Here is a 10,363-nt window from a genome sequence, read left to right as displayed (position 1 = left end):
TTGAATTAGCTTGAAGAACTCAAGCTAATATGATGCAATGCCAAACCTTTCTACCAGCAGTATATTGTCATAGAAGATCAATTATTATTCTCATTAATTAGTCAAAAAATTTTCATTCTTTTGTAACACACCCCAATTCTATGTATGTTTTGTTGGAAATAACTTCATTATTTCAGGTAATAAAACTCCAGAGTCTTTTATACCAAGAAATAAATTTTACATAACTTTGTGGGACTAATTTTACAGTAAATACTTCTAAGACTGGACCGTAAGAGAGTATACTCTTGCTGTCCTGAGCCACTGTGCATCTCTAAAAATGTGAACTCACTCTCCAAATTAACACCCTGCTATTAATCCAGGGTTAAAGGGGAGGAAATTCAATAGTATGTGTTCAGAGATTATGGAGCTATTTCTTTCACCTCTTTTCAACTTTCACTTCACGACTTGGAACAAATCAGAAGCTGGAGTGGGGTGGGATTGTAACTTGCTATCCCACAAGAACTGGGGGATAATTACAAGGAGAGTGGTATAGCAGCCTTTGTTCTTACTTAGACCTGATTTACCTTGAATATACAGGAAATCTGCAAAGTCATATAAAAACCACTCCAAACAACACACAACAAAAAAACCATTCGAGGTCTAAACACAAAGAAAATTTCTGTATTCATATAACGAAACAGACTTACAATAATAATCACACATTATCTCTAATAAGAAATACACATGTTGTATTGTAAAAGAGTAATTAAAGTTCAGGTTCTCCAATAACTCTCTATATCACTATACAGATAGTTTTGTGTTAGCAAATTTAAATCCTGCCCCCAAAAAGTTTCCTCTTTTAGTAAATAAAAATCTGCAAAGACAAAAAGTTATTCATATACAAATAAGTACTCTGACGTACAACTACTGCAAAGTGTGTGCGTGGTCTTTACTAAAATATTGACTTCAAAGAGTTTTTTTCTTTTTTAAATATATAAAGCAAATACACAGGTTTTGGTCATTTCTTCAGATATGAATTTGAGCACATGAGAAATATATCTATAAATTCCCTTTTTCATTTTAGGTTAGAAGCAGGGGTGAAAAGAAGTGGGTGGGTGGGATGTTCTCTTACAAGATTCACTGGCCAGGAACCTTCCAGCTTTAAGATTTCCAGAGGGGTCTAGTCTTCTGCATCCAACCCCGAAAAGTTGGCTTGCCTTGAACATCATCTCTACAAAATATATTCCTTTTAAACATTACAAAATAAGGATGATAACCAGAGAGGGTCCCTGATGGAGAGGCCCAACTAGCGCCCCAGAGAAAATCCTATGCCTTTCTCAGAAATAAGTCCCATTATAGTCAATGGAGCTTACTCCCAGGAAAGTGTGGCTAGGATTGCAGCCTGAGAGCCCAATCCTCTGCATGTTTTCTCAGAAGTAAGTCCCATTATAGTCAATGGAGCTTACTCCCAGGAAAGTGTGGCTAGGATTGCAGCCTGAGAGCCCAATCCCCTGCATGTTTTCTCAGAAGTAGGTCCCATTATAGTCAATGGAGCTTACTCCCAGGAAAGTGTGGCTAGGATTGCAGCCTGAGAGCCAAATTCTCTGCATGTCTTCTCAGAAGTAGGTCCCATTATAGTCAATGGAGCTTACTCCCAGGAAAGTGTGGCTAGGATTGCAGCCTGAGAGCCAAATTCTCTGCATGTCTTCTCAGAAGTAGGTTCCATTATAGTCAATGGAGCTTACTCCCAGAAAAGTGTGGCTAGGATTGCAGCCTGAGAGCCCAATCCTCTGCATGTCTTCTCAGAAGTAGATCCCATTATAGTCAAGGGAGCTTACTCCCAGGGAAGTATAGACAGGACTGCAGCCTAAGAAATGGTTAGATCAGATGACGAAGAAGCAGTGAAGGTGAGCCAAAGGAAAAGCCCAATCCTATGTAGGTCTGTTCAGAAGTTAGTCCCGCTGTAGTCAAGGGGTCTTACTCCCAGGTAACCGTGGCTAGGACTGCAGCCTGCGAGCCCAGTGCTCTGCATGTCTACTCAGCAGTAGTCAATGGGGCTTACTCCAGGGTAAGTGTGGACAGGACTGCAGCCGCGACGGGGAGGGGGGTCACTTCGCGGCCCCAGAGGCTGCCCCGGAGATGCCCCCCGAGGTGGCGGCGCTCCTCCGCTGCTCCATGCCGTTGGGCAGGAAGCCGGCGATGATGGGCACGGGCCAGATGAGGGCGGCCACGCTCCAGACGATGATGACGAGCGTCATGAAGCAGGCCACCAGGGTGGACTCGATGGGCTTGCGGTTCATGCCCCAGCCGGGGTCGCCCTTCAGCTCCTCCAGGCTGAAGTCCAGGCAGCAGAAGTGGAGCCGCTCGCCCTGCTGCCAGGACTGCCCGGGGTGGTCCGGCGCGGGCAGGGCGGCGAAGAGGGCGGCGGAGGACGTCGAGGGCGGGCCGGGGGCGCCCGGGCGGAGGCGCCCCACGCGCCTGCCCCGCGCCCAGCTGCAGCCCACGCAGAGGCGCAGGTCCTGCTGCACGCCCCCCGCCGCCAGCCCGACGTGCTCGATGACCAGCGGGGGCGGCCCGACGCGGTGGAAGGCGGCCGAGAAGAAGGCGCGCCCGCCGGGGCTGCCGGTGGAGAAGAGCACGAGGTCGCAGTGCAGGCCCAGCGGGCTCCAGCGCACCAGCAGCGAGCTCAGCATCTGCCGCTGCACGCTGATGTTGCAGGGGGGCTCCTCGCGGGGCGGCGGCGGCGGCACAGGCGCTGGGCGGGGCGGCCCGGGAGAAGGGGCGGCGGCGGCGGCAGCAGGAGCCGCGCTGGTGGCCGCTCGGGGGTCGCCCGCCCCCGCCGTCTCAGCAGCGCCGTCTTGGAAGTCCGTGGCCGCCTCTGCGAAGGGCTTGGGCGCGGCGGCGGCGGAGGAGTTCAGAGGCGGCAGCGTGAGCTGCTCCGGCGGCTCCTCTTGCCCGGAGCGTGGAGCGCCCGAGGGAGGAGACCAGCCTCGGCACGGGAGCGGGGGCGCCAGGGCGGCCAGCAGCGCCGGGAACAGCGGCAGCAGCATGGCATGGGGCTTAGAGGAGCGGCGGCAGCGGCGCCCGAGGAGGCTGCATGGCGCGGCGGCGGAGGCTGCTCGTGGCCATTTGGAAGGAGAGCAGGCACGCTTCCCTTCCCGGGGAGAGGGGGTGGGAGCGAGGCTGGCGCCGTCGAGGGAGGCGCCACCGGCAGCTCCCACCTTCCCTTCCCCTCCCCACGCTCAGCCTTGCCGAGAGCGGCCAAGCCCACCTCGGTGTGCGCAGGAGAGCCCGCCACTTCCTCCCTCTGCCCCTTCCAGGCAGGCAGTGGCCACAGGATTCCCTCGCGCTGCCCCCACCGGAGGGGAGTTCCCTGATGTCGTCACTGCGAAGGATTCCCCCTCCCCCCTCACCAGGCGAAGGCTCTCGCTCGCCTGTTGCTTCTGAGGTAAATGTTCCCAGCCCTGCTCTTCTCAGAGAAGAGCCTCTGGGCCAGTGTTTCTCACAGGGACGTGTGGGGAGGCAGGTGAGGCAGAGCCTCCCCACTGCAGTCCTTTGAAAAGTGCAGCCGCTGTGTGAGGCGGCCAAGCACCCACTGCGCGTGGGTGCTTGGGCGCCTCACACAGCAGCGGCACCTTTCAGAGGACTCCAGTGGGGAGGGTCTGTCTCACCTGCCTCCCCACACACCCCACCTCCCTGACCACCTGTTGTACTTGAGGTGATGTCTGCTGCAGAGACATGCGGTAGGTGGGGAGGCAGGTGAGGCAGAGCCTCCCCACCGAAGCTGTGGGAGGTATGCAAGCACACACAATCTCACCTCCCCACTTTTCAAAGGACTCAGATGGGGAGGCTCTGCGCCCCTGGTCTGGTGGTACTCATGGGACCCCCAGACACTTGCAACCCTGCAACAAAACAAGCATCATGATGTGATGTGATAAAACAGTCGGCTTGGTGGGCAGAGCTCCAAGGCATGCTTTTTGTGTGCTCAAGAAAGCCCTCCCATCCACCCTGAGCCTGTTACTGGTGTTTTGTCATGTGGCATTTAGTCTCCCAACCCAGAGGTTACTGGCAATTACTTCATCACCAGTTACTTCAGGTGGTACTTCGAATATGTGACCCATACAAAGTGGTATAGATGGAGGAGAAACATTGCTCTATGCTGTGGACATGCCCTGATGACCCACACGCCTCCCTGAGCTTCCTCAGGGACCTGCCTCTCACAGTCTCTGCAAGGCAATTATCTCCAGTCTGCACAACTGCCAGCTTCTTTGCATTCTAATCAACACACATTATTTCCCACTGTACTTCCCAGTTTAGAAAACACCGTTTTAATCAACCAAATCCAACCTTGTTTGAAGCTTCAGGCTTCTGTTCCAGGAAAAAAAAAATATTAAGTAGAGCAACAATTAAAATAAATACATGGTACAAATTTTAGGGGATGGGTCTAGGACAGCTGAAGCACCAAAAAGCAAGGAAACCAAGCAATTTTTGCAGTCAGTGGCTGATGCTGGATCTGCACAGTAGCATGAGGTAGTAAAGGGATCTTTTCAAAGGACTCCAAAGGACTCATAAACCAAACAAGGGACAGCCCCTTAATTGCATGCTTAAGCCATTTCTGTCCAGCGTTGCATGTATGCAACAGGGATCAAATGTGTACACCTGTGGGCTGGGCAGAAATGGATTAAAGACAGCAATGGTTTTAAAGTGCACAATTCCTTTTCATCTTTTCCATGCAAAGTGCATTGCATAGATTGTAACTGAATGACATCTGTCTACCTAGCTTACACATTTCATTGCTTCTCATAATTGATAGGTAGGTGCCCACACAGCTTTGCAGAGAACTTATTTCTCTGACTCCTTCACATTTCAGTGAGGAATTTTTAAGGCTACTGTTAGGCACTGAGGAGAGGAGTTGTTTTTTGTGGCTTACTCTGTCCTGAACCTCAGCTCTGCACTTGTTTTTGAAGCATCAGGTTCCAACTGCATATTGTAATTTACAGTTACAGTTAGGCATGTGCCCCCCAAGTGTAAAATATGAGCAAGTGATTCACGTATGAAATATGCACACATAGTATTGGAACATGCAATCAACTGCGTCACATATTCCCTTTTGTCTTATCCTTTTTATGATGTCCACTATCCTAGTACGTTGGTTACCTGATTTATTTCTGGGTGCAGTTCAATCTGCTGATTTTGACCTTAATATCTTTAAAAGACTTGGAATTACAGGTGTAACCTAATTTTCCATGGAGTTTTCACCCGTGATTTTATGTCAATGCAATGAGAAGAGCCCTTTAAATTAAAGGGAAAAAGTTGTTTAACATAGCCTTGTTAATGTGAGTGAGGGCAGCCAGCTGACAGTCCATCAATCATTCTCTCTCCAGGCACTTAGAACAGTTTCACTTCAAGGCAAGTGACCCCTCCCTTTCCCCTGAATATGTGAAAGAAAGATAATCACTTTGCATTCTTTCCCAGCATTGTGCTCTATGTGAAGGGAGGGGTCACTGCCTTGGAGTGAAGTCTTTCTAAGTGCCTGGAGAGAGACTGATTGCGGAATTATCTGCCTAATGACTCTGTCTTACATCTGAAAGGTCAGCAAGGCTGTTTTTAAATTGCCTAGCAAAGAGACATTGTTTTTTAAATGGATTTGCTTTAATTTTTGTCCTCCTGTAAGTTCTGGGAATAATGAGACCCAACCTGTATTGTGCTTGAAAGATTTCCTTCCCCCCCCCCCAATGAAATTTCCCATCTTCTGAGATCAGCTGAGAGGGCCTTCTTGCATGTCTCACTTTTGGCCAGCTGTGTTGATCAGTGGTGTGCAAAAGGGCCTTCTCAGCAGTGGCACCCAAGGTATGGAGCTCCTGGTTCTAGTGTTGGCTCCATTACTTCCATGGTTCTGCTGAAAACTTTTGTGCTCTGTTTAACCTTCAGGGCCCAAGTTTATATGTGTATTTTCTGTTCTCTTATAGTGCAATCCTGTGCATGTTTATTGAGAAATAAGTTCTATTTTGTTAGTGGGCTTTACTCCCAGTGTGCATAGGATTGCAGTCATAAAGCCCAATCCTTACCTGCACTGGTGCAGCTGGGCGAAGTGGCCTGTGCCATATCCAGTGCAGTTTAGGAGCAGGCTGGAGGTCTTCGGATAGTTTTCCTCTTCCCCTGTGTCAAGTCCAGCTTTCCTAATGGGGCTACTTGGATCTGCACCAGCTAATTTACTGGCGCAAGTCCAAGAAGCCCCATGTAGGGCCTCCAGGCCCAGGAGGGAAGATAGGATACAGCCTGCATTCCACCCTCCCCACCTCCATTTCACCCTTACCCAGCCCCTGCTCTGCTTAGTGTACTCACGTCCACCGCCGCCAAAGATTCTGATGCAGTACCAAGCAGGGCCAATATTGCTTATGTGCAAATCTTCACAAAAACATGCTTTATGGAATGTTTGTGATGGCGGAAACAGGTGCTGCAACAGCACTAGCAGTAGACAGGATTGCACTAATAGTTATGTTATTTTTGTGGAGGTGTTTATAGTTCCATGAGTTTTTTTAATTGGATCTATTTTTTCCCCTATGTTCATCACCATGAGCACTTCTCTGGCAAGAGGGTAAAGGCAGTATTCAGTGTTTTCTAATAAACATTGTCTCTGTTGTCATTATCACTCCTTTCCCATTACTTATCAGCCTAATACTGACACCCTATCCTCTGTCTAATTTTGAATAAAAAAAAAATCAGTGGGCATATAAATTTCAGATATGATTTATAATGTATTTATGCACTTATTTATATTCAAATATACCCTTAGATAGCATGGAGCATAGCCCCTGATAGATTTATCTCCATGGATTGTCTAATGCTCATGGCCATCAGAACATCCTATGGGTAATGAATTCCATAAATGAATTATGCGCTGGATAAAAATACTTCTTTTGCCATCTTTCTTTCATTCGTTCATTTGTTCATTTCTTTTGTTGCAAAAGAGAGCAACTAAGATGATTGCTGGGGTGGGATACCTTCCTTATGAGGAAAGGCTACAGTGTTTGGGCCTCTTCAGCCTAGTAAAGAGACGCCTGAGGGGGGACATGATTGAGACATACAAAATTATGCAGGGGATGGACAGAGTGGATAGAGAGATGCTCTTTACACTATCACATAACACCAGAACCAGGGGACATCCACTAAAATTGAGTGTTGGGAGAGTTAGGACAGACAAAAGAAAATATTTCTTTACTCAGCATGCGGTTGGTCTGTGGAACTCCTTGCCGCAGGATGTGGTGACGGCATCTGGTCTGGATGCCTTTAAAAGGGGATTGGACAAGTTTCTGGAGGAAAAATCCATTATGGGTTACAAGCCATGATGTGTATGTGCAACCTCCTGATTTTAGAAATGGGCTATGTCAGATGCAAGGGAGGGCACCAGGATGCAGCAGGACTCTTGTTATCTGGTGTGTTCCCTGGGGCATTAGGTGGGGCCGATGGGAGATACAGGAAGCTGGACTAGATGGGCCTATGACCTGATCCAGTGGGGCTGTTCTTATGTTCTTATCTGTGTCATTGGATGCCTCCAAATTCTCTTGTTCTGAGAGTGAATAAGTTCACTGCCCATTCAGGATTTTATACATCCCTTCCCTTTCTGAGCAATAATCCCCAACGGCTTATTCCTTCTTTTATAAAGAAAATGCTCCATCTCCCTGACCTTGTAGTAGCTTATTTCAGTATCATCTTCATTTCTAGAATATTGTTTTAAATAGACAACTTCACATGCATATGCGTATTTCACACAGCTTTGACAGGCGCATGAGACAAAGGCTAGTGCAACTTGTGCTCCAAGTATATTAGTAAGGGACAAGGACTTCCTATAGGAAGGAGAGAAGAACTACTAACAAGACATTGCAGTAGCTGCAATGGAGCAAGTTGTTACTTGCCCATTCTTACCAGCTACAGCTTAAAGCAAGTGTCAGGCAATTTTCTTTCTTTTTTTTTCCTCCCCTGCAGGTAAGTTCCTTACTGCCTGATGGCAGTAAGGAACGCTCAAGGACTGAAGGTTCAACAACACAAAAGAATTCCATCAAGGTGTGTGTATTTTATAGTACAACAATAGATAGGTACATTTATCTGCTATTTTTGTATTGCAGACCCAAAGATTAAGGGAAAACTAACTATGGAAGAAGGTGCTTTGAATAATCTTGTATATGGCTATACATGTTTCTTGCAACAAGTATTTCAGAAGAGATCTTCTGAAAAAAGGAATATATTGTTTCCAAGTGGTAGTTTCCAGCAGCCTTGAGAAAACAAGAATAACCCCTGCCTGGTAGGTCACTGCTCTGATTTACATTCATAAATGATTCATCTTTGGAGCCTTAGAGCAGGAGAACAGTTAATTCCAACATAAGAGATCTGAACATGAAATCAATTGCAGGAAAAATAAAAGTGGCAATTAAATTGTTAGATTTATATTATTAAGGAAGCAGTGATAATTTTTTGTACTCTTTCATATTCATTATTTTGCAGTTAAAGAGTTACTCATAATTCTGTCTTCTGTTTGCAGTAATCTGCCTCACAAAACTGTAGAAGTAGACTGTTCAACAAGAGTGAGCAGAGGGTGTATCAGGTATATATTTTGAAGTGTACCCTGAGTTATGATGATGATGATGGAACTTCAGGGAATGCAGAACAGGTGTAGCTTACTGGTTAAGAGACTGATGGCCCAATCCTGAAAGCATGTTATGTTTCTAGAACAAGTGTTCCGGTGGTGTAACATGCTTTCTGGCAACCCACTAGGGCATATGGGCTGGCTGCTGCCAAAAGCAGCAAGTGGCCAGCTCCACATGGTGGACACCCACTGCAGGAGATAGGGCCGTGCAAGGGGGGGGGGCAGTGGCATAGCTAATGAGCATGTAGCCCGGTGCCAAGCTCAAAATGTTGCCCTGGAAGTGATGTCAAAACCGGAAGTGACATCATGCCCCAGCTTTTTAAAAAGTGAAACTTGGGAGGAACTCACCTCCTCCCCCCAGCAGCTCACCACCACTTGCTCTGCTGCCTTCCCCCAGTCAGTGGCATAGCTAAGGCATCTATCTGCTACCTGGAGTTAAAGAAGATTTTGTAGCTCCCCCCCCCCCAATAAAAAATTATTGGTTCCATTCTGTATCATAATATCTCATTGGCACTAGGAACAATCTTATAGGTCAGTTTGGAGTTAAGCAAATCCACTTTTTGTTCCACAAGACAGTTGTTTTCATTTTCTGGTTAATTGGCCATAACTTTTGATAGAATACAGATATTCCAGTGCAGTTTGTTTCATTGCACTCTGCATTAAATTACCTTTCCAATGATTTATAACATGATGGTATTATTCATACATACCAAGATTTTCATAATTTTGGTCACTAGAGTCAAGCTCAGCTTGTTGCCCCCCTAAGACCTGATGCCCAGTGCAGCTGCTACCCCCTGCACTGCCTTAGCTACGCCATTGGGGAACGGTGGGGTGGGCAGTAGGCAGAACGGGTAGGCAATAGGTGTGGCAAGGAGGGTGGATTGGGCCAAGGGAGGGGGCGTGTTTGGCGGCAGCAATATCTCCTGAATCTTCACCCCCTTCCTGGGCTTGATTCGTCTTCACAGGACCATGTGGACTTGGCGCCAGCAAGATTATTGTGGCAGCAAGAGTAAGGAAACAAATGTTTCCTTTTCCCCCAAGAAGGCCTCCAGAGGCAACCCCCTCCTATGCAGGATGCAGCAGTTACTGCTACATCACCGTTCAGGAGTTAGGTAGGATTAAGCTGTAAATTACACATCAGAACTTTCCCCATCCACATTTCACATCTACTATGAACTCACTAGGTAGTTGCTCAGCCTCGGTTGCAATATGGAGATAATAGCAGCTGATAATAGCTGATGATCCAAAATATTATTATTATTGATTATCCAAACTGGCCTAATGTCACAGAAACCAAGGCAGGCTATTGGCTGAGAAAGAGTGAACCAGAATATGGGTGAAAGAAACTGGGTTTCAAGGAAGGAGGACCCTTGGACCTGAAAGAATAAGCCAAGAGAAGCATGGTGCTAGAACAGGAAGAGATTCCATAGAATGAGAAAAAGAGGAGAACATCAGAGTTGCTGAGGAAAACTGGGAAAGAGGATGGACAGAGGAGAGGTTTGCATGAATAGGAGCTGCAGAAGCAAGAGAGGCTTACTTTCATAGTTTCACTTGAAATAACCAGTATAATCTTGAGCTGCATGCTTATCAGTATGCTTAACAGAATAAACATACTGCTGGGCTGCTTGAAAATCTTGAACTGCATGCTTAACATAGAATGTTCATATATATAGAATAAGCATTGTTCTGCAGGGAGCAAGGGTGATGCTGAGTTGAATCCCCCAAGGCAGTGGTTCCCAA

The 10,363-nt window shown here is 47.2% G+C and overlaps 1 protein-coding gene across 1 annotated transcript; it reads right to left on the bottom strand.

Moving 5' to 3' along the window:
* Positions 1–727: 727 nt before the first annotated feature.
* Positions 728–3,029, bottom strand: TMEM158 (transmembrane protein 158). The gene has a single exon (XM_066629178.1). The coding sequence runs from the start codon at positions 3,027–3,029 to the stop codon at positions 2,088–2,090; it is 942 nt and encodes a 313-aa protein (XP_066485275.1). The 3' UTR covers positions 728–2,087.
* Between the last annotated feature and the right edge of the window lie 7,334 nt (positions 3,030–10,363).

This window comes from Tiliqua scincoides, chromosome 5 (genome assembly GCF_035046505.1).
Source record: "Tiliqua scincoides isolate rTilSci1 chromosome 5, rTilSci1.hap2, whole genome shotgun sequence".
Classification (NCBI taxonomy): Eukaryota; Metazoa; Chordata; class Lepidosauria; order Squamata; family Scincidae; genus Tiliqua; species Tiliqua scincoides.
The sequence above is the reverse complement of the archived record's forward strand: the minus strand, read 5'-3'. Positions and strand labels throughout refer to the sequence as shown.

Excerpts from the sequence above, each read along its gene's own strand:
- TMEM158 (XM_066629178.1), bottom strand. The coding sequence starts at position 3,029 with ATGCTGCTGCCGCTGTTCCCGGCGCTGCTGGCCGCCCTGGCGCCCCCG.